This window comes from Bubalus kerabau, chromosome 1 (genome assembly GCF_029407905.1).
Source record: "Bubalus kerabau isolate K-KA32 ecotype Philippines breed swamp buffalo chromosome 1, PCC_UOA_SB_1v2, whole genome shotgun sequence".
In the NCBI taxonomy this organism is placed as follows: domain Eukaryota; kingdom Metazoa; phylum Chordata; class Mammalia; order Artiodactyla; family Bovidae; genus Bubalus; species Bubalus kerabau.
In genome coordinates, this window is record NC_073624.1 from 237,568,767 (window position 1) to 237,593,426 (window position 24,660).

The following is a 24,660-nucleotide window of genomic DNA, read 5'->3' on the forward strand; positions in this document are numbered from 1 at the left end:
TTTTTTTTTGCTCTTCATGATTCCTTTGAGAATCTAGTAAAAACCATAGGTCCCTCTCACTCTGAAAATGCTTAACGATACAAAAGATGAATATAAGAGGGTACAAGTTATTCACAGATTCTGTGAAACCAGGTTTGGAAACCTGTTAAGAATCCCTACCCTAGATTGTCCATATGCCTTAACACAGTGCCCTGGATGGTGCGTATCCTGACTTTAAAAACTTTTGCACTTAGAAATACTTTTGCTTACCTGGCTGGAGGTCCTTTGTGGGTGCTGGCATTGGAAGAGCAGAAGTAGAGGACCTCACTGTCACTGGAGCAGTGGTGACTGTCATGGTTGGAGTAGTGGTGTTGATTGTTGTTGGCACAGCAGTGGTGGTGGCTGTTGGAGCAGTGGTGACCATTGTGGTTGGAATAGTGGTGGTGGTGGTTGTTGGAGTTGTGGTGGGTGTTGTTTTGGGGGTAGCAGTGGTGGTTGTTATAATAGTGGTAGTCGTTGTTGGAGTAGTAGTAATGGTTGTCTTTCTAGTAGTGGTGGTTATTCGTGGAGTAGTGGTGGTGGTGGTAGTGGTTCTTAGAGTAGTGGTGGTAGTTGTCTTTCTTGTAGTGGTTGTTCTTGGAGTAGTGGTGGTAGTTGTCCTTCTTGTAGTGGTTGTTCTTGGAGTAGTGGTGGTAGTTGTCCTTCTTGTAGTGGTGGTTGTTCTTGGAGTAGTGGTAGTGGTTATAGGAGTAGTGCTGGTAGTTGTTGTTGTAGTGGTGGTGGTCGTTGTAGTTGTAGGTGGAGCTAGAAATCAACATGAAAGCAGGGATTCATCAAGCAGCAGGAAACAAGAGACTCATGTTGGGCCTGTGCACCAACACAACCAAGGAGACTGTCCCCAGGCAGAACTCAGCACTTATCTCCCATGAACTCCAAGTTCTTGTCATGGGTCAACTAGAATCTGTGACTGAGGAGGGAGTGAAGACATGGTCACAACAAGGCAACAGCGGCATTTAAAGGATAATATTTCAGGATGTTGCTATTCAAAAATGACACATGGGATTTGCGTTGAAGCAGTTTGTAAAGACTAGTCATACATATCAGATTTACATATCTTCATAAGCATCTGTGAAGGAGGGAAAAGTGTCTAGAGCCTGAAGCTGTCTTTGTCCTCAGCTTGTTCCACTAATGTGTCTTGCTCAGGACTAAATATTTCCTAAGAAACTAGGACACTAAGGCTAGGAAAAGCTGCTGAGGAAGAGCGCTAAGAGAAGTTGAAAGTAAGCTCTTTCTGTGAAAATTGCAAGAAAAAAGTAAAGTATTGGGTTGGAGGCAGAGAGTCACTTTGGCTCAGTTATGAACCCATTTCCCACTGGACACAGCAGTGACTTTGCAAATATTCATCTATTAAAGAATTTGTAAGCACTATAAATAACCCCTATTAATTTCTTTCTTCCTCCAGACCAATCATATAATTTCACAACTCCAAAAATAATCTCTTCTCCACACACAGCCTCCTGCCACATGTGTATAGCACCAGCATCTTTTGGCTTTCTTAAATTGCCTCCTAGATGTTTTCCCAGAGTCAGCTATTTTCTGCATCACAATTGACCTGATTTTACTTGCCTTCATCAAATAAGCTAAGTGTCTTTGATGAAGTTAGGAAAAGTTATGAAATTGAAATATCAAGTTCATTTAAACTAAAAAAGAGACCTCACTTATAAAGGCTCTGAATATTGGCTTCTGTTTTCATTAGAAACTTTAGTGGGAGAATACTTACTATGAAAGAGCACCAGAAACCAGGAAATCCTTTAGAAACTGCTCCTTTCACCAAGTGGTAAAAAAAAATTAAAATGTCTACATCAAGATAGAAAAACATAAACTTCCCAGACTTTTGGATTTCACAAAATTCTTAAAAGCCAAAAGTGAACAATTATTGAGATGAAAATGTTCTCATATTGCAATAAGGTGATTTTAATTATTTTTTTCTCTTTTTTTGTTATAATTGTTCTATTTTATTATTAGCTTTCCTTAATCTCATACTGTGCCTAATTTCTAAGTTAAAATTTATAGTTCGTATATAAGCAAAGAGGCATACATGACTGAGTGACTGAACTGACAAGCACAGGAAAAAACATGCACAGGGTTTGGTACTCTGTGCAGTTTCAGCTATCCACTGGAGGAGACATTCTTGGAATCAACCCCCCTGGAAATAAAAGCAAAAATAAACAAATGGGACCTAATTAAAATTGAAAGCTTCTGCACTACAAAGGAAACTATAAGCAAGGTGAAAAGACAGCCTTCAGAATGGGAGAAAATAATAGCAAATGAAGCAACTGACAAAGAATTAATCTCAAAAATATACAAGCAACTCCCGCAGCTCAATTCCAGGAAAATAAACGACCCAATCAAAAAATGGGCCAAAGAAGTAAACAGACATTTCTCCAAAGAAGACATACAGATGGCTAACAACACATGAAAAGATGCTCAACATCACTCATTATCAGAGAAATGCAAATCAAAACCACAATGAGGTACCATTTCACACCAGTCAGAATGGCTGCTATCCAAAAGTCTACAAGCAATAAATGCTGGAGAGGGTGTGGAGAAAAGGGAACCCTCTTCCACTGTTGGTGGGAATGCAAACTAGTACAGTCACTATGGAGGACAGTGTGGAGATTCCTTAAAAAACTACAAATAGAACTACCATATGACCCAGCAATCCCACTGCTGGGCATACACACTGAGGAAACCAGAATTGAAAGAGACACGTGTACCCCAATATTCATTGCAGCACTGGTTATAACAGCCAGGACATGGAAGCAACCTAGATGTCCACCAGCAGTCGAATGGATAAGAAAGCGATTTTAACTTTTAAACAAGCAATTTAGTGATATGATGTGAGTGAAAGTGAAAGTCACTCAGTTGTGTGCAACTCTTTGAGACGCCATGGACTATAGAGTTCATGGGATTCTCCAGGCCATAATACTGATCCGGGTAGCCATTCCCTTCTTTAGGGGATCTTCCCAACTCAGGGATTGAACCCAGGTCTGCCACATTGTAGGCTGATTCTTTACCAGCTGAGCCATGATATGGTGTGAATTGTGCTTCAAAAAATCCAAGGGTAGAGGGAAGGGATGAAACTATCTAGACTCTTTCAATGTATATGCTACAAAATTGAGTTGACAGTTGTCTAAACCAAATGATACATCTATTTGACAAAACCTTATGTTATCTGTTTTATATGTGTGAAACTCTTTATGAGTCTTAAAATGTTAAGAAAGAACATTTGAAAATTCTCCAAAGAAATTACCTCAGAGAAAAGGTCAGATTTTCAAGAAGAAGAAATTCAGCTCCATAAAAATGCTCACTATAACTCAGTGTGGAACAGTGAATGCTTTTTCATGAACCAACTCGTGTTCCTGAAGCACTGCTTCAGGAGACAGTTTGCTGACTAGGAAGATCCTCTAGCCTACGGTCTTGAATCAAGGCTAGTCTTAGCACTTCACTCTACACAAATACAAGATATTCAGTTGAAGAGTTATTAGAAAACAAGATCATAGGAAACGTTTCTTTCCCTACTAAAGGAAAAGAAAGTTCATATCAAACAGAAAACTCTTATCTCTGGGAACCCACAGGAAGTGATCTAAGAAGTATGAAGATAAGCTCACCTGGATTGATCCTCAACTCTAGGGTGGTTTTTATGTCATTGAACCACCCTCTCACCTCAATTCGGCAACAATACAAGCCACTGTCAGACACGGCAGCATTGTTTATGGTCAAAGACACATCCCTTCCACGAATATTGCCATTTAGCTGATAACGTCCATCCCTCCGATAGGTGACTCTGTATCCATCAGTCCAGATGATGTTAGTTCCACAGTTCAACCAAGGACATGCCCCTCGGCCCCAACACATGCTTGTGACTTCTCCATTATAGTAGCAGGGTAGAGTGACACTCTGACCCGCTACTCCAGTCACTCGATGGTAAGAGGTTACACCATCTGTAAATAAAGAGAAACCAGAGCATGAGGTCTCAAAATTTTAACTTTAATTTTATGTTCATTTTGTTCTTTATATAGTTTGTGCTGTTTGAAATTATCTAACTATATCTTGTTTGTAAATTTAATATATGCATTTTTCCTGTAAACATATTATTTAGCAGTATTATTATTAACCAGATATATTTGAGGATGAAACATCAGATAAATGCCTTTCTGTATTCAGGATTACTTCCTAATAGGACAGGTTTATGAGAGAAAGTATCAGGATAAAGGGCATAAATATGTTCAGTCTTTTGGTGAATATGATTCAAATTCCTCTCCAAAAGGTTTGAAACAAATGACACTCCAGCAATGCATCAGTGTGTGTGCATTTTATCCTGTGTTTGACAGGTATCTGCTTACTAAATGTTAATACATACAGGTGGCTTTTCCTCTCCCCTAGATTCAGTCACTGTCTCAGTTGAAATCTGATTTTAAAACAGAGTTGCATTTAAAATTTTTGATTTTCAATTATATTGCAATTTTTTAAATGGCTATGCAAAAAATTTCACCTCATAAATCTTCTCTAAGTTAAGGAAAAAACAGCTAATACCCTACTTACAGCATCATTGGCAAGAAGGCAGAGGCTAATAAACTCTTTAGAAATCAGTTTTTAGAAAAAAGGGTTTTTAATACTCTCAGAAGGAACTGAGGCTTATAATGGGCTTTGTTGTTTTTGTTTAGTTGCTTAGTTGTATTGGACTCTTTGCCACCCCATGGACTGTAGTCCACCAGACTCCTCTGTTCATGGAATTTCCCAGGCAAGAATACTGGAGTGGTTTGCCATTTCCTTCTCCAGGGGATCTTCCCGACTCTGGGATCAAACCCATGTCTCCTGCGTTGGTAGGTGGATTCTTTACCACTGAGCCACCTGGGAAGCCCATCATGGGATTTAGGATTGATTAAAAAAAATTCAAGCAGGGATCCCTTCTTGTGAGTTGATGACTGTCCTGCAATGGAGCACTGTCCAGTTAGCCAGGTGAAACCAAAAAATTGGATAATATTCAATCAAATATTAAACTTTACCTCTTAAAAACAAACAGGCAGGAAAACTGTCTCCTGCAGCAGTGGTTTAAAAAAACGTATTGCCAAATGAAGTCTGAGTGGTCCTTAAAAAAATCTGAGATTCAACAGCCAGTCATAATTAGAACTTGGCTGTAAATCTGGGAAATGCTGTGGGAATAAAACACTCATTGTTATATAAAATAAGTCTAGTTTTTATTACCAAAATTCTGATTATATTTAATTTTGCTTAATATCATTTTTAAATTATAAAGGTAATTTATGCTGATTATAGAAATTTGGTACAGAATATAATTTAAAAATATACTTTTCCTCATATTCCTACCTCTAGAGATTTTTTTTAAATTTAGGATAATGTCTATTCCTAAAAATTTCCCCCATCTCATAGAATGTTAAAATATGAGATAAATTAAATTATGCTAAGCTAAGTCACTTCAGTCGTGTCCGACTCTGTCCAACCCCATAGACGGCAGCCCACCAGGGTCCCCCATCCCTGGGATTCTCCAGGCAAGAACACTGGAGTGGGTTACCATTTCCTTCTCCAATGCATGAAAGTGAAAAGTGAAAGTGAAGTCGCTCAGTCGTGTCCGACCCTAAGCGACCCCATGGACTGCAGCCTTTCAGGCTTCTCTATCCATGGGATTCTCCAGGCAAGAGTACTGGAGTGGAGTGCAATTGCCTTCTCCATTATTTTGTTTATTAAAAATTAAATTTTTTGATTATTGATTAAAAAAAATTTTTTAGCCACTTGGCACCACATGTGGGATCTTAGTTCCCCAACCAGGGATAGAACTCATTCTTCCTGCATTGGAAACACAAAGTTTTAACCACTGGTAAACCAGGGAAGTTAAAATACCTTCTTTTGAAAAGAAACAGTTACACATGGTTAAAAAAAATCAAAAAGTACAAAATGGTACAATAAAGGACTTGTCTCCTTCCCACCCATCCCCATTGCTTCTTCCCACCTCGTCCACAGTTACTCTTTCTTACATACACTTGAGTAGTTCATGTATACACAACCATCTACCAACTATTTTTTTTAATTTAAACACAAAAGGCAGCATAAGCTGTACTGTACTGCAGCATGCCTTATTCACCTACCCATAGATTTTTTAATTCTTAGAACTTGAGCTTGATCCCATTACCTTCGACAAAGCACCCTCCACCATTCCCACTTACCCCCTACACACCCCCTACATCCTTGGGGTTCCAAAGCACAATCCACCTATTCACTTACCTGGAAGGAGTAGGAGGCCCAGGATGGCTACCCAAGGATGCATGATGCTATTGGCCTGAAGGAAAGAGAAAGCAGACTGCTTGATATGACCCTCAATCAGATGGTATCAGAACAAATCTTAATTCTCAGATTGCAACTTCTCCTTTCACTCTTACAGGGTGAATCACATAAGCCTGCATGCAGGAAGCAGGAGCACACTTGCAAATGCTTCCGCTGTCTGTCTGCTCCAGGTGACTGAGAGCTCTGCCCCTTCCAACAGACAGGCAAAGCTGTCCTCTGAAACAGTGCCTACTTACCCAGCTCCTTTCCTACACCTAGAGTCCAAACTGACTCTAGGTGCTGACAGAGGAGATGAGGGAGCAAACACGAAGGAAATGAGAGGAAGGCTTAGCAGGGAACGCCAGAGCAAAGACCAGATTTCCCATGGCAAAGATACACTTATCCTTAGCCTTGAAGATGAGTCACCTGGATTTCTGGTGAGAGGAGGGTACTTCTTCCTTTGTGGTCACAATGGCTAGTTCCCAGCCTTAGTCAGATTATCAAATGTCCACTGAGCTAAGAACTGAGAGTTGTGAGTTTCACTTATGGCTCAGGAGACTGCCTCTCAGATAGCTCTGAGTAATCACGCCCAAGAGGGGTGGAGAGATAAGCTTATATATGATTTTGGAGAAGTATAATCAAACATCTCAGTAGAAGGTCCCCACTAGGTACAAGAAACAAATAGCTCAATTAATGCCTTTAGCATTTTTCTAAGTACAGAAGATGAAACTTGGATTCATAAAATTTTCTCCTGTAAACGTCTATCTGAAGGCTGTTTTACCAGTTTTCCCAGAGCACAGAGTACTTCATTTTGGATCACTGCACTGAATTCCTTTCAGGGTATATTGAGTATCAGTGACTACAATGGCTAGTGACTTAATTCTTACAGAACCAGATGGCTAGGGACATTCTTTAGCTGGCAGTGCCCCCTCATGGTTATAAATTCAATCATGATTTAGGAGGCAGTTCATGATCACTTTATCTCATAGTGCAGTTCAGTTCAGTTCAGTCACTCAGTCGTGTCCGACTCTGCAACCCCATGAACTGTAGCACGCCAGGCCTCCCTGTCCATCACCAACTCCCAGAGTTCACTCAAACTCACATCCATCGAGTCAGTGATGCCATCCAGCCATCTCATCCTCCGTCATCCCCTTTCCCTCCTGCCCCCAATCCCTCCTATCATCAGAGTCTTTTCCAATGACTCAAATCTTCGCATGAGGTGACCAAAGTACTGGAGTTTCAGCTTCAGCATCATTCTGTCCAAAGAACACCCAGGGCTGATCTCCGTCAAAATGGACTCATTGGGTCTCCTTGCAGTCCAAGGGACTCTCAAGAGTCTTCTCCAACACCACAGTTCAAAAGCATCAATTCTTTGGCACTCAGCTTTCTTCACAGTCCAACTCTCACACCCATACATGACCACTGGAAAAACCATAACCTTGACTAGACGGACCTTTGTTGGCAAAGTAATGTCTCTGCTTTTGAATATGCTATCTAGGTTGGTCATAACTTATATCTTTTTCTCAGTCAGGCCAGTATTTTGATGATCTTCAGTGTGCTCTTACTGGACTAGGCACTGCTAATAGTAGCCAAAAGTCTTTGGACCACATGTCTTTCAAATCTGTTTTGGTCCAAGCAAAATATCCTGTGTTGCTTCTTCCCATATTTAGAGCTATACTATTACAGTCGTGAGTTCATAAATAAATATATACATGTATAGCTCTTAAATAAATATATATGTTCAAGTTGCCTAGTCATCATTTTTATCAGAGGCTTAGTCACACATTTAGTAATGCAAGAAATCACAATCTTGTAAAATAGGCCAAATACAAGTAACATAGCTGCTGTTGCTACTGCTGCTAAGTCGCTTTAGTGGGGTCCAACTCTGTGCGACCCCATAGATGTCAGCCCACCAGGCTCTCTTGCCCCTGGGATTCTCCAGGCAAGAACACTGGAGTGGGTTGCCATTTCCTTCTGCAATGCATGTAAGTGAAAAAGTGAAAGTGAAGTCTCTCAGTCGTGTCTGACTCTTAGTGACCCCATGGACTGAAGCCCACCAGACTCTTCTATCCATGGGATTTTCCAGGCAAGAGTACTGGATTGGGGTGCCATTGCCTTCTCTGAGTAATATAGCTAGTAGCATTAATAGGGTCATAAGTAAACATTTAGGCCAAGAGTTTCAATTAGTTGTGATCCAGTATATTACCAGCTCATCTGACTCAATCTGTCCTGTACAATCACTATCTTAAAGGTAATGAAATACTTGTATTGTTCACAAGGCATCCAGCCTAATTCCCTAGTGTTATTAGGCTGATAATCCTTAATTTAACTGTTCCCAATTTGGGAGCTTTTAAACTTAAATGATTTAAATAATCTGGTGGGAGTCATATAAATCCACCCTATAACTGAAGGAGGATCCCTCCTAATAATCAGGAAGTTATATTTGCTAACTGAAGTTTAGTTTGTTATTTTTGAGCTTGAGTAAAATTAAAAGAAAATTCATATTATAGAGAAAGCACTATGACTGGCCAAGTGAGGGAGTCCAATCTAGTAATATCAATATCTCCTCAAACAGAATTATTGCTTTTTTCTGGAATAAATTTCCTAAGAGTCATCCAATTAGACCTGTGGAGAGGAGAAATCCACCAAGGTAACCCAGAAGTACTAGATGTAGGTAACTGATCATAAACCTAACAATTAGATTAATTTTTAAACTCTGTGTAAGACTTACACCATGACAAAAAAAAAACAAACATGGATTTATGAAAAAGTCTAATAAATTATCAAAAATAATTATAATATATAATTACTTCCATATTTATATAATTATATAATATGATATTATTATCTAATGTTATTATTATGCTGAAAGTACTGTAACTAATCACACAGGTCAGATTGGAAATCTAGGGATAGCTGTCCACTTCTGATATTGTCTTCTCTTTGTCTTGATGGGAGTGTAGTTTCTCCTCTGTTTGAACTTTGTTTTAAGGTGAGTCTAAGTGCCACCGTGAAATTAAAAGACGCTTACTAAGGTCCATCTAGTCAGGGCAATGGTTTTTCCAGTGGTCATGTATGGATGTGAGAGTTGGACTGTGAAGAAGGCTGAGCACTGAAGAATTGATGCTTTTGAACTGTGGTGTTGGAGAAGACTCTTGAGAGTCCCTTGGACTGCAAAGAGATCCAACCAGTCCATTCTAAAGGAAATCAGTCCTGGGTGTTCTTTGGAAGGAATGATGCTAAAGCTGAAACTCCAGTACTTTGGCCACCTCATGCGAAGAGTTGACTCATTGGAAAAGACTCTGACATTGGGAGGGATTGGGGGCAGGAGGAGAAGGGGATGACAGAGGATGAGATGGCTGGATGGAATCACCTACTCCATGGACGTGAGTTTGGGTGAACTCTTGGAGTTGGTGTTGGACAGGGGGGCCTGGCGTGCTGCAATTTATGGGGTTGCAAAGAGACACGACTGAGCAACTGAACTGAAGGGCTCCATTGAAAGAACTCTTTCTAAGTGGAAAATACAAATCCAAAAGTCAATTTCTTTCGTTTGTTCTGTGCATGAGCTAATCAAGCATGTCTGACAAGTGTCCTTTCATGTAGGTTGGAGACAGTCCTTAAATGATGCCTTTTCAAAAATGCATAATCTTCTGGTTAGAGGTCATGGGGCATCTGATATTCTTCCAAAGATAGATTACAGTGATAAGCTTCAGAGACAAACATAGAGTGTCCTTTTAATAATTCAATTAAACTTTACAATAATGTAACCTAACAACAGGGGCCTATCTCAGAAGTGAGTCTTGGGCAGTAAATATACACCTAAATTAACAGTACTAGAATTTAATATCCATATATGTAATTTTTCTCTCTAAAATTCTGTGACTTCTATCAAATATAATCAAATAAAGAGTAATTTGTTTGCAAAAATAAGTCTGCTTTCAGTAAACTTGGCCTGATTACTTATATAAGTGTAATTGATTATACAATCCTTTTAAAAATTGGTTTAGGTGGAACTTTTTATAAAGAATCTCAGATTGAATATTTAAAAGGCTTCTTTCTCACGGTGAGAAAAGTCATCCCAAGGGCATGCCATCAGATCCCACGTGTGATACCTAAAGATCTGAATTAATTTCTCTCTTTTCAGAGTTCCAAAGTGTCTTCAGATTCCTGCAACTGTCAGGAGGTAGACTTTCTTATTTACTTGATAAGAAGTCTGCTAGCAGCCTAAGGGTTTACAGTTTTGGAGGGATCAGGTAGAAAGAAAAGATACATGTTTCAGTTTTGCTTACAAAGGTATCACAACAAAATTGCTGTAAGTTATAATTAGTTTAAGGGGAAAGGTTGCCTTATATCTGGAAAACAGATTAAAAAGCAATAATATTTCAGACCAGAAAAACCATGAAATCTATAACCATATTCATCAGTTCACTCAGTCCTACATAACTAATTCTTGATCTTTTGCTAACAGTTTTATAAAGTTTTTAAAAGCCTGCTGCTGCTGCTGCTGCTGCTAAGTCGCTTCAGTCGTGTCCGACTCTGTGCGACCCCACAGACGGCAGCTCACCAGGGTCCCCCGTCCCTGGGATTCTCCAAGCAAGAACACTGGAGTGGGTTGCCATTTCCTTCTCCAGTGCATAAAAGTGAAAAGTGAAAGTGAAGTTGCTCAGTCGTGTCCGACTCCTGTCCCACTTGTCAAAAATTCTTTCTGTGAATTTTCTTGAACATTAAGCATTTTTGCAAAGGCATCAGGATCAAACAATAACTGTTTATGAACAACAAAGATTTTAAAGACATGGTTAAAGATCCAATTGTGATGCAATTGACAAAGAAACTTCTTTACTGCTGTGACAGAACAATTTAAGATAATAATCAGAATAAAGTCTGATAACATTTTACTATGACATATCAGAGTCTTAGGAATTCCAATAATTTCTAGAGTATCTAAAACATTTCCCCTAACAATATAGCATAAGGATGTTTATCACCATCCCTTTGAAATGCTTCTCATGCAGTTTAACATAGGATATAAGCCCAGTTAGTTTAAAATTTTTATCTTTGATAAAGAGAGAAAATAATTCCCTTAGGTGTTTCAGGACCTTTTGGAAAAGTTCAAAGTAAGCTAAAGGTCAAATGAACTTCAAGTAGAATTTGATCTCTGGCAAATTTACCAAAAATATCCAAAGGCTTTAAAAAAACACTTGGTCAGGTAGCCTTACAAGTCACTGTGAAACAATACTTATACTTACACCCAAGAAACAATAAAATATTACAAGGGCAAATACAGAAAGTTATAAAAAATTACTTAAAATACAAAGAAAATTCACAATCTGTTACAAAAATCAGATCAATATTCTTAAGAAAACTCTCCCCTCTTAATACAGAGAAACAAAATTCAGGTTTTGTACTATTTTATCTTTAATATTGAAATTCATTTGCCCAATTAAATTAATTCTAACCTTAGTTCTGCCCAAACATAGAATCCTTTCTAAAGTTTCTTTTTTCCTCTCAAACCTACAGTTTTCTATACTTATAATAATCTGTCTCTTCCTTCCTAATTAGAAATAACTAGCATCAGAACAAAATTATTTTCTTTTTCCTTAATAAAATGCATTTTTATTTCTTATATCTCCTTCTTGTGAAGTCGTTCAGTCGTGTCTGACTCTTTGCAACCCCATGGACTGTAACCTACCAGGCTCCTCCATCCATGGAATTTTCCAGGCAAGAGTACTGGAGTGCGTTGCCATTTCCTTCTCCAGGGGATCTTCCCAACCCAGGGATTGAACCCAGGTCTCCTGTATTGCAAGCATATGCTTTACTATCTGAGCCACCAGGGAAGCCCCTCTTCTTCTTACATGCATACAAAGATGTTTTTCATATTAACTTTATAGGCTAATTACTTAGAATTATCAATTTTTAAAAAATATTTATTTGACAGCATTGTGTCTTCATTGGGGCATGCAGGATCTTTAGTTGCAGCATGTAAACTTTTAGTTGAGGCACATGGGGTCTAGTTCCCTGACCAGGGATCAAACCCAGGCCCCTGCATTGAAACCACAGAGTCTTAATCACTGAACCACCAGAGAAGTCCTGAATTATCAACTTTCAAAAACCTTAATCTCTAGTGAAAACTGAGAAGCAAACAACTACATACTGTCTTTTACATTAGCATCCCATAGATTGACAAATTGAAATACTATTTATAAAAACTCAACATGAAAAAACTAAGATCGTTCAAAATTAGGAAAGGAGTACATCAAGGCTGTATATTGTCACCCTGCTTATTTAACTTACATGCGGAGTACATCATGTGAAATGCTGGTCTGGATGAAGCATAAGCTGGAATCAAGATTGCCTGGAAAAATATCAATAACCTCAAATTTGCAGATGACAACACCTTTATGGCAGAAAGTGAAGAGAAACTAATGAGTCTCTTGATGAAAGTGAAAGACGAGAGTGAAAAAGCTGGCTTAAAACTCAGTGTTCAAAAAATGAAGATCATGGCATCCAGTCCAACCACTTCATGGCAAATAGTTGGGGAAACAATGGAAACAGTGACAGACTTTATTTACTTAGGCTCCAAAATCACTGCAGATGTGACTGCAGCCATAAAATTATAAGACACTTGTTCCTTGGAAGAAAAGCTCTAACCAACCTAGACAGCATATTAAAAAAGAGACATTACTTTGCCAACAAAGGTCCATCTAGTCAAAGCTATGGATGGTTTTTCCAGTAGTCACGTATGAATGTGAGAGTTGGGCCATAAAGAAAGTTGAGCACCGAAGAATTGATGCTTTTGAACTGTAGTGTTGGAGAAGACACTTGAGAGTCCCTTGAGCTTCAAGGAGATCCAACCAGTCCATCCTAAAGGAATGAATATTCAGTCCTGAATATTCAATCAAAGAACTCATGCTGAAGCTGAATCTCCAATACTTTGGCCACCTGATGTAAAGAACTGACTCAATAGAAAAGACTGATGATGGGAAAGATTGAGGACTGGAGGAGAAGGGGACAACAGAGGATGAGATGTTTGGATGGCATCATAGAATCGATGGACACACATTTGAGCAAGCTTTGGGAATTGCTGATGGACAGGGAAGCCTGGTGTGCTGCAGTCTGTGGGGTTACAAAGAGTCAGACACAATGAGAGACTGAACCAAAGATTGTGGCATCCAGTCCCATCACTTTATGGCAAATAGAAGGGGGCAAAGTGGAAGCAGTGATAGATTTTCTTTTCTTGAGTATCAAAATCATTGTGGACGGTGACTGCAGCCATGAAATTAAAAGACACTTGCTCTTTGGAAGAAAAGCTATGACCAAACTAGACAGTGTATTAAAAAGCAGAGACATCCCTTTGCTGCCAAAGGTCCATATAGTCAAAGCTGTGGTTTTCCCAGTAGTCCTGTGAGAGTTGGACCATAAAGAAGGCTGAAGACTGAAGAACTGATGCTTTCAAATTGTGGTGCTGGAGAAGACTCTGGAGAGTCCCCTGGACTGCAGGAAGATCAAACTAGTCAAACCTAAAGGAAATCGACCCTGAATATTCATTGAAGGACTGATGCTGAAGCTGAATCTCCAATACTTTGGCCACCTGGTGCGAAGAGCTGACTCATTGGAAAGATCCTGATGCTGGGTAAGATTGAAGACAAAAGGAGAAGAAGGCAGCAGAGGATGAGATGGTTAGATAGCATCGCCACTCAATGTACATGACTTTTAGCAAACTCCAGGAGATAGTGAAGGACAGGGAAGCATGGTGTCCTGAAGTCATAGGGTCGCAAAGAGTTGGACTAGACTTAGTGATTAAACAGCATAATTTCTAAAATGCGTGTGCTTTCTTAGAGAAAATGTCGCAATGTGGCACCAAATGTATTTATTAATAGTCCTGAATCTTTAGGTTCTCTGCAAAATGATATCTATGTTCAGTAATTAATGTTTCAGCTACCTTGTTTTATTTGGAAGGGAACTTGATATTTAATAAACTTTCATCATTCAACTTAATGTAGGAAAATCCTAAAGTTTCAAGTTACCAAATATTTAGAGAGACTAGTTATAAGTAGACATTGCCAAAACATGATTATATCTAAAGAGTTTACCTAAAACCTCTTATCTCTTTTACATTTAACAGCTTGATATTTTATAAAAAATTTCATCATGCCAAGTTATTTTTCTTGCTGACAAGAAGATCTTATTGTAGTAAATCTAGGTATAATAAAAGTATTACATTTAATGTTGATAGCCCTAAAAACATGTCTATATTAATTAAGCCAACAAATTTTTACTTTTACTTCAAATATTAATTTAATACTGAATATTCCTTAGTTCACATGAACCTAAAATTCATTTGGGTTAATTTCTTTTATATTTCTGAGAATCTATGTAAGTATTTAATTTTCTGTAAGTCAAGTAAATAGAGTTCATTTAAAAGTTAATTTTGGTAATGTTCGCCAGAGGTAGACATATCATATCTATAAGGCTCACACAGACATATAGACAGATACAACCAGAGATTTCATAGCTTCATTTTTAAAACTTAGTCATGAATCAGGTATTACAAAACACTAGTATTTTAAATAACAGTTGGAATAAGTTGTTTACTTCCTTGAATTTAAAAAAGATTTCTCCTTTTTTTTTCTTAGTCCCTAGACCATCTAGATACTAGTTCCTGAGAGCACTGGTAAAGTCTTCACGTCTCAAGGCACCAGGAGAGAAACGCAAACTTCTCCTAGGAGGAACATGTCCAACTTCCCACCTAATCATCCAATCCAGATTTCTCCAGTCTCTTTCAACCAACCTCCCAGTGTCTTCCAACTTCAGGGAGGTGGGGGAGAGGGGAGCAGTTATCAATTATACACTGCCAAGTAAAACTCAGGATCATCAGTCAATAATCAGGAGACATGAGAACCAAGAAAAGTCTACTCAAATTCATCTGGACTCATCGAGAATGAAGACAGACACAAGAGACCCTGCTGGTCTTTGAAGTACCAAGGGCTCTTGATCCTCATAAAGTTCAAGCAAAGGAAAGTCTGGTCTGTGTCTCTTCATGGTCCCCAAAACGGTCAACTGAAATAATAATGCACAATGTACCTGTGAGTTTCTGTTTTATTTGGAGACTGAGTACAAGGAGATGGCCTCTCAGAGAACTCTGAGGAACTGCTCCAAAGAGGTGGGGTGGAGGGAGGGGATGTCGGCATGTCTGTGATATTGAAACTGTGCAGTCAGGGCACACAGTAAAAGGTTGCTAGTCACAGGGAAGAGACATTTCAGTTAACTGACTTTAGTGCTTTTCTAAGGATGGGAAGATGAAAGAATTTTGGATTCATAAAATTTTCTCTCAAAAATATCATCTGAAGGGCTATTCTTCCAGTTTTCCCAGAGCACAGAATGCCTCATTCCTGATATCTGCCCTGAACTCCTTTCAGGGTGGTTGAAAGTCAGCTACTACTGTGGCTACAGATTCAATCTTAGTAGAGCCAAGTGGGGAGCAACATTCTTTAGAAGCCACAAGAATTCAGCAAAAATGCAAATAATTATGCCTACCCATTCATTCTACAGGATGTCTCAGGCCACATCTTATTGAGTGATATCAGGAGAATGTTTCAGGAAGCAGAGTCTGGACTAGACAGGTTCAGATCACAGCTCTGTTACTTGATTTCCTCATTTGGAGAATAGCACTGAAAATACTTGCTCTATCTCTATTTTATAAAAGTTCATAAGAACTTTTATTATGAGAAACAAGGCTGTGGGAGCCCGTGTCTGGGGGTGCTTCAGTCTGAAGGAGGCCTTGGATGGAGGAGGCCCAAGTCTTAGAGCTTCCTTGACCTACTTGAACACAAGCTCCCTCCTGTTGCTGGGCCTTCACACATGCTGTGCCCTGAACTACTTGCTAAAAATCAACTCTTCCATAAAACCAAGAGGTGATTATATGTCTTAATAGTCCTCCTAGGGGTTGCAAAAAGTTGGACACAACTGAACAACTAAGCACAGCACAGCTTTATGATGCTATGCACATGAATTTAAGGAGACAACAAGAGGTGTTCTACCAAGGAATAGCATATTTCTGGAAACCTGCTTTCCTCTTTTCCACTGCCTCTATACTCTTGGAGGGGACACTATTGACCCCACTTCAATCAGCACCAAGGGTTAGGGGGAAGAAATGCCTCATACAAAAGTAGGCCTTGCCTTATTTATTTGGGAGACACGGCCAAAGCCCAGTATATCAGTGATAAAAATGTTCTAATTTAATTCAATTCTAACACTGTTATTAATAATATATTGACAGTAACAGGGCACGATTCAATGCATCAAGGATGAAAAATATTCAGAATTGTGCAATCAGGTAGAGACAGAGATAAATAAGCAACTAATAAAATTGGGCAGAATGATAAAACTGATAAACATAATTGGACTACATCACTACTTGACTTACAACCCTCCTATGGTTCTTATAGGGGAAAAAAAAAGTCTAACTCCTTACTCAGATTTACAAAGCCCTAGAAAGTGTTCTAGTTTCATTCTTTTACAAGTGGTTGACCAGTTTTCCCAGCACCACTTGTTAAAGAGATTGTCTATTAAAGACATTGTATATTCTTGCCTCCTTTGTCAAAGAAAAGGTGTCCATATGTGCATGGATTTATCTCTGGGCTTTCTATTTTATTCCATTGATCTATATTTCTGTCTTTGTGCCAGTACCATACTGTCTTGATAACTGTGGCTTTGTAGTAGAGCCTGAAGTCAGGTAGGTTGATTCCTCCAGTTCCATTTTTCTTTCTCAAGATTGCTTTGGCTATTCGAGGTTTTTTGCATTTCCATACAAATTGTGAAATTATTTGTTCTAGCTCTGGGAAGAATACCGTTGGTAGCTTGATAGGGATTGCATTGAATCTATAGATTGCTTTGGGTAGGATACTCATTTTCACTATATTGGATCTTCCAATCCATGAACATGGTATATTTCTCCATCTATTAGTGTCCTCTTTGACTTCTTTCACCAATGTTTTATAGTTTTCTATATATAGGTCTTTAGTTTCTTTAGGTAGATATATTCCTAAGTATTTTATTCTTTTCGTTGCAATGGTGAATGGAATTGTTTCCTTAATTTCTCTACTTTCTCATTATTAGTGTATAGGAATGCAAGAGATTTCTGTGTGTTGATTTTATATCCTGCAACTTTACTATAGTCATTGATTAGTTCTAGTAATTTTCTAGTGGAGTCTATGTAGGGTTTTCTATGTAGAGGATCATCTCATTTGCAAACAGTGAGAGTTTTACTTCTTCTTTTCCAATTTGGATTCCTTTTATTTCTTTTTCTGCTCTGATTGCTGTGGCCAAAACTTCCAAAACTATGTTGAATAGTAACGGTGAAAGTGGGCACGCTTGTCTTGTTCCTGACTTTAGGGGAAATGCTTTCAATTTTTCACCATTGAGCATATGTTTGCTGTGGATTTGTCATATATAGCTTTTATTATGTTGAGGTATGTTCCTTATATTCCTGCTTTCTGGAGAGTTTTTTTTTTTTATCATAAATGGATGTTGAATATTGTCAAAGGCTTTCTCTGCATCTATTGAGATAATCATATGGTTTTATTTTTCAATTTGTTAATGTGGTGTATTATGTTGATTGATTTGTGGATATTGAAGAATCCTTGCATCCCTGGGGTAAAGCCCACTTGGTCATGATGTATGATCTTTTTAATATGTTGTTGGATTCTGTTTGCTAGAATTTTGTTAAGGATTTTTGCATCTATGTTCATCAGTGATATTGGCCTGTAGTTTTCTTTTTTTGTGGGATCTTTGTCAGGTTTTGGTATTAGGGTGATGGTGGCCTCATAGAATGAGTTTGGAAGTTTACCTTCCTCTGCAATTTTCTGGAAGAGTTTGAGTAGGATAGGTGTTAGCTCTTCTCTAAATTTTTGGTAGAATTCAGCTGAATGGCTGTGATCCAAAAGTCTACAAGCAATAAATGCTGGAGAGGGTGTGGAGAAAAGGGAACCCTCTTACACTGTTGGTGGGAATGCAAACTAGTACAGCCACTATGGAGAACAGTGTGGAGATTCCTTAAAAAACTGGAAATGGAACTGCCTTGTGACCCAGCAATCCCACTGCTGGGCATACACACTGAGGAAATCAGAATTTAAAGAGACACATGTACCCCAATGTTCATCACAGCGCTGTTTATAATAGCCAGGACATGGAAGCAACCTAGATGTCCATCAGCAGATGAATGGATAAGAAAGCAGTGGTACGTATACACAATGGAGTATTACTCAGCCATTGAAAAGAATACATTTGAATCAGTTCTAATGAGGTGGATGAAACTGGAGCCTATTATACAGAGTGAAGTAAGCCAGAAAGAAAAACACCAATACAGTATAGTAACAGATATATATGGAATTTAGAAAGATGGTAACAATAACCCTGTATATGAGACAGCAAAAGAGACACTGATGTATAGAACAGTCTTTTGGACTCTGAGGGAGAGGGCGAGGGTGGGGTGATTTGGGAGAATGGCATTGAAACATGTATATCATATATGAAATGAGTCGCTAGTCCAGGTTCGATGCACGATCCTTGATGCTTGGGGCTGGTGCACTGGGATGACTCAGAGGGATGGTACAGGGAGGGAGGAGGGAGGAGGGTTCAAGATGGGGAACATGTGTATACCTGTGGCGGATTCATGTTGATATATGGCAAAACCAATACAATATTGTAAAGTTAAAAAATAAAATTAAAAAAAAAAAAAAACAAAGCCCTAGCCCCCACCAATCTCTCAGATTTCTTTTACCACTCTCTCCTTGCCCACAGGGCTCCAACAAATGGACTTCCTTCAAATGTATCCCTGCTTTAGGACCTTTTCACTACAGGTGCTTCAGCCTAGATCCCTATTCTTTCACCCCATCATTTTCAAATTTCTTCTATTCATTCTGATCCCTTAAATCTCACCTTCTCAGACACTCTCCTGGTCCTTCAATCTAAAGTAGCCAACCAGTCACTGCCTTTTTTTCAGTTCTCTGCATTTATTTACCTTGTTTCCTATGATGTATTTGTGTGTGAGAGAGAGAGAGAAAGAGAAATCCACCTCTCCTCCCTCTTTTACAGTAATATCCAATAGAACTTTCTGTGATGCTGGAGCTCTATGGGTGTTGTGCAAACATTTGTAATATGCCATTACAATCAAAGAATTATTTTTTTTTCCATTTAACTTAATTTATATATGTTTAAATAGCCAAACATGGCTACTGTGTTGGATGGCACTCAACATAGACTATAAATAAACCCCTTCAAGGTAGGCCTCCCCCTTTCATTCTCTATCCCTGAAAACTTGTTAGGGATTCGATGGGTATTGACTGAATAAAGTATGAAAGCACAAAGGCACAGAGAGAGACTGTTCATTGACTGAGGGCCTGGGATTTTGGACTGGGGGGAAGTCTCTTCAAAATGTGACATATGAGCTTCACAACTGGAGAATGGGAAATAGGCAAAGGGTGTTTTAAGTGGGAGAAATGATGAGTAAGAGCCAAAACAGGGACATAGAACCAAGGCTCTATGATGTGCAGTAAGTGTACGATTCCATAGGACTGAATTTTCAGGCAAGCTGTCGCCCATGGGAGCCCCCACTATGTCCTCAAGGCTCCCACATAGCACAATGGATTTTTTCAGTTTGAGCTATTCGACAGTTGCTACTCTAGAATCAACTTTGTGACCCCTTGAAGATACATCCCAGTTGAGAGATAAAGTTCAGGCAGCAAACATGACTTTCCAGCTGCTTACTCCACAGGAAATGAAGCCCCAGTGCAGGCACAGAGAATGAGAGAATCAGGCTCACCTTTGAGAAGGAATGCAGGGGCCACTATGGTGAGAAGCGTGAGGACCTGTCAGGAAGCTACTGCAATATTTCTGTCTGGGGGTGCTTCAGTCTGAAGAAGGCCTTGGTTGGAGGAGGCCCAAGTCTTAGAGCTTCCTCGACCTACTTAAACACAAGCTCCCTCCTGTTGCTGGGCCTTCACACATGCTGTGCCTTGAACTACTTGCTGAAAATCAACCCTTCCATAAAACCAAGAGGTATGATTATATGTCTTTAACAGAAGAGAGGATGGAGAGCAGCTCAGGCCCTGGTTGTTTCAACACAGGACCAGCAGGACTTCTTGCAAGAGTGTGGAGTAACAGCCTAAAGATGACTCCAAGAAATGTGGCCTGAGGAACTGGAAAGACTGGAGGTGCCACCAACTGAGACAGGGGTAGCTGTGTGTAACAGTTTGGGAGGAAATATTGTGGACTTCAGACACGTTGAGTTTCAGATTTCTCAGACACCCAAGTGAAAACTTTTCCGGAGAGGTGATCTGCACTGAAAATACTTATTTCAGAGACATCAGGATAGAAATGGGATTTTAAAGCCATGAACCAGAGTTGATGCTCAGGGAATGTCCTTGGTTCATAGACTAGGCCCTGGGGCCTTGTGCAAAAGTAGGAGGTTGAAGAAGCACCATCACACACATAGAAACAAGCCAATGAAGCAGGAGGAAAGGTAAAAAGTAAATGGGATCCTACTGCAGCCAAGTGAAGCAAATGCATTAGCAAAGAGGCAATGATCATGAATCAAATGCCACAAAGGCAAGGAATGAGATTTGCCTGTAGGACAGAGCAACCTGGAGATCATTAATGACCTTAATAAAACAGTTTCAGTAAAGAATAGTTGAATGACTGTTCACTTTCCCAATCTATGTCACATCTCAAGAAAAGGGTTTACAAGGAAAGGGAAAATCAAAAGAGAATTAAAAATTGAAGTCAGGGAACTCTTTCAAGGAATTTTGTGACAAAAAATAAAAGGAAGGGGGAGTTTGGAAATAGGGTTAAGAGACAGATGATAAAAATAACAGCATGCTTGTATGATCTGGGGATGACTGAGTGGAAGAATTGATTTGGGCAAGGAAAAAATGCATGGAGCAATAGAGGGACAGAATTCACTGTCCAATTAGGGGATTCTACTGAGACATGACTGGGGATAGCACATCTTCGAGAGCAAATGGACGAGGGACTCAAACATGACCATTTGGAAGTGCTGAGGTGCCACTGGAAACCAAGGGGTCATGAAAGCAAAGCCCAGGAGGCCAATGCTCTCCAGCTATCTGCAATTGCCAACTATGAGGAAGAAGCCACATCAGAGGATAGCTATTTTTTAAATCTTCTCCAGTATTTAAATAATCCCATCAATTATCCTCCCCATCTTAAAGCATTCAGGCATTTCCTAAGACCAAAGTTGAAAGTATAAAATCTGCCCAAAAGAGACTTCCCAAGATAGCCACACCCTTCCTTCTATCCCAAGCCTAACAAAAGTCCAAGCCAAAACTTGTACTTGCTAATCTTTGCAAGATCAATTTCTAACACATAAAAGAATACTATCAAACCTGTAAAAGTCAGAAGCAAATATCAGGCTCCTCCTTTACATTTTACAAATATTTTAACTTTATAAACCACAGACATTGATGAACAAAATTGTTCACATAGATACACATACTCCTATTCCCATTTCCTTGATACTATATAACACCCGTCTAACAGATAAGGAGAGACTCACCAAAGGGATGTATTGACTCTAAGTCACACAGCTTTTGTTTGTTTGTTCCACTTGCTTGCCTTGTGGGATTTCATCTCCCAATCACAGATCAAATCCATGCCCCCCACAGTGGAAGCTCTGAGTCCTATCACTGAACTGTCATGGAATTTCCCACACAGCTTTCAAGTGAGCCTCAATGAGTATTTCTTCCTCCAAAGGTACCACACAATTCTGCTCAGGTTTCTTTTCCCCTCTCTCTTCCTCACTGATGTTGCCCAGGAAAAGCTTAAAAAATTCCAATGTGTAAGTCCATGATTCTAATTAAATGAGGATTCCTCTCTCTAGACATACAAATACATTTTATATGAGTGACACAATTTCTATTGGTCCATTCATCATTGTATTAAGATTCCATATTTTACTGAGAAAGTTCAAGCAGCAATGTTCCAGTTTTCTCTTCAGCATAAGAAAAGATTGTATTTACAGGTGGATGTAAGTACATCCATCGATGTACTTGGATTCAATCTGTGAAAGGGAAATCCCACAAGCCATGCAGGGGGACCAAAATAAACAAACAAAAGCTGTGTGACATAGAGACAATACATCCCTTTGCTGAGCTGAAGAGAAGTACAGTGCTTTCCAGAGGATTGTACTTACAGCTGAGTCAGGAGGTAGTTTTCCAGCTTCTCTGGTGGTCTGTCACTGATTCTCTCTCTTCTGTTTATGGATAAAGATGGAATTCTAGTCCTTATCTTTTTGTCACACCTTTCCAGAGAATGTTGGGAGCTATCTTTAGAAGTTAAACTTCTCTAGTCTGCCAGTCTTTTTGCTGGATTTGATCCAGTCACTAAATAGATTACTGGAAGATTTTAGTGAGCTGGAATAGAATTTGCTCTCTGCTAGGCTGCTTTTAGTTTTTAATTGAAGTAGAGTGGATGTACAATATTAAAGAAGTTAAAGGTGTATAATAGTGATTCACAATTTTTAAAGGTTATGCTCCATTTCAGCTATTATAAAGTATTGTCTGTTGTACAATATGTGTTGTACAGTATATCCTTGTAGCTTATTTTATACCTAGTGGTTAATACCATTTGGCCCCCTACTGTTGTTTCCTCTCCCCCATTCCCTCTCCCACTGGTAATCACTAGCTTGTTCTCTATATTTGTGAATCTATTTCCTCATCAATTATGTTGACTAGTCTGTTTTATTTTTTAGATTCCACATAAAAGTGATTTCAGTAATATAGTATTTGTCTTTCTCTGACTTATTTCACTAAGCATAATACCCTCCAGCTCCAACCAAGCTGTTGCAAATGGCAACATTGTGCGTGTATATATATACACTGTAACTTCTTGATCCATTCATGTTTAAGGACAATTAGGTTGCTTTCCTATCTTGGCAACTGTAAATAAGGCTGCTATGAATATTGGAGTGCATATATCTTTTTAAATTATTGGTTTTTTTTTGGGGGGGGTATATAACCAAGAGGTGAATTCCTGAGTCATACCATAGTCCCATTCTTAGTTTTCTTATAAACCTCCATTGTGTTTTCCACTAAGCCTGCACTAAATCAAATTCCCACCAATAGTGTACAAGGGTTCTCTTTTCCCCATTTCCTTGCCAACATTTGGTTTTGTGTTCTTTTTTATGAAAGCCATTCTGACAGGTGTGAGGTGATACCTCATTGTGGTTTTGACGTTTTAATATCCATTTGCCTGAAGAGAAGCAATGCCAAACATGTGCCTGTTGGCCATCTGCATGACCCCTTTGGAAAAATGTCTACTCAGGTCTTCTCTCCATCTTGAAACATGGTTGTTTTTTTGATGTTGAGTTGTATGAACTGTTTATGTATTTTGGATATTAGCCCTTTATTAGTCATATCATTTACAAATAATTTCTACCTCTCATTATGTTGAGAGGTAGAAATTTTTGTTTTGTGATGGTTTCCTTTGTGCAAAAGCTTTTAAGTTTAATTAGTTCCCATTTATTTTTGTTTTTATTTCTCTTGCTTTAAAAGGAGCAGATGCGAGAAAACATAGCTACTTTTTTTTTAATGCACAGGTTTTCTAATTCAGCATGTATTCTCTTGCTTGTTGACTATAACATGGGACGACCCAAACTCCAGACTCTCTGGTCACTTCATCCTGCTGCCAACCAGGCCATTGGGTGTGACCTGAGACCTCAACACTCCCAGGTACCTGAGAAAAGTAATCAGGAGTCCATTGTTCCCCTAAAAAATGAGCAATGGCCCCCAGATATCCCGTTGCTGCAAGAGTCCAGCATGTTGTTGGGGAGCCAGACTGAAGCCTCTGAAAGGTTGGTGGTGGGTCAGAGAGTGGGGAGGAGAGTGATCATGACTGCCCCTGGGACCTCTACAGCTGAGAGCTCAGCCTGAGGCAGGGTGTGGGGTATGGTGGGCATGATGAGGGAGAATAAATGAGATAAACTTACACTCATGACCAGGAGCTCCAAGCCCCAATATCTCTCAGAGGCACAGCCCAGAGGACAGAACAGGAAGTCACTTGGGCCCTGGGTGGAGCCATCCTGCAACCCCTCCACAGGATGGACCCAGGGCCTCTCTCTGAGTGAGGTCAATGTGTCACTCCAACCTCAGCCAAGAACAGCATGTGGTGAAAGAAGAGGATAGTGGTTGTGGGTGTGTAGTGGTGAGCATAGGGGTGCTGAAACATAGCAGGTGGGGGTGATGACCCAGACAGGCTTTAGCTCATCATGACTGAGCCCTGGGCATTCACTCTCCCCACCTGGGCCACCAGCCAGGCCCCGTCCTCAGA

At 39.4% G+C, this 24,660-nt stretch overlaps 1 protein-coding gene across 4 annotated transcripts in view; it reads right to left on the bottom strand.

Moving 5' to 3' along the window:
* LOC129636665 (hepatitis A virus cellular receptor 1-like) overlaps nt 1-22,621 on the bottom strand; it is a 76,429-nt gene extending 53,808 nt beyond the window's left edge. The window contains exons 1-4 of one of the 4 annotated variants that reach the window (XM_055560247.1): nt 22,526-22,621; nt 6,283-6,337; nt 3,651-3,983; nt 250-783 (exon numbers count right to left, since the gene is read on the bottom strand). In XM_055560247.1, the coding sequence (XP_055416222.1) occupies nt 250-783; nt 3,651-3,983; nt 6,283-6,325 (910 nt within the window). In that variant the 5' untranslated portion in view covers nt 6,326-6,337; nt 22,526-22,621. Of the gene's footprint in view, nt 1-249; nt 784-3,650; nt 3,984-6,282; nt 6,338-6,747; nt 6,765-12,010; nt 12,105-22,525 lie in introns of those variants that run through there. The other 3 variants (XM_055560258.1, XM_055560240.1, XM_055560265.1) reach the window with 3 other exon arrangements.
* Nucleotides 22,622-24,660: the final 2,039 nt, after the last annotated feature.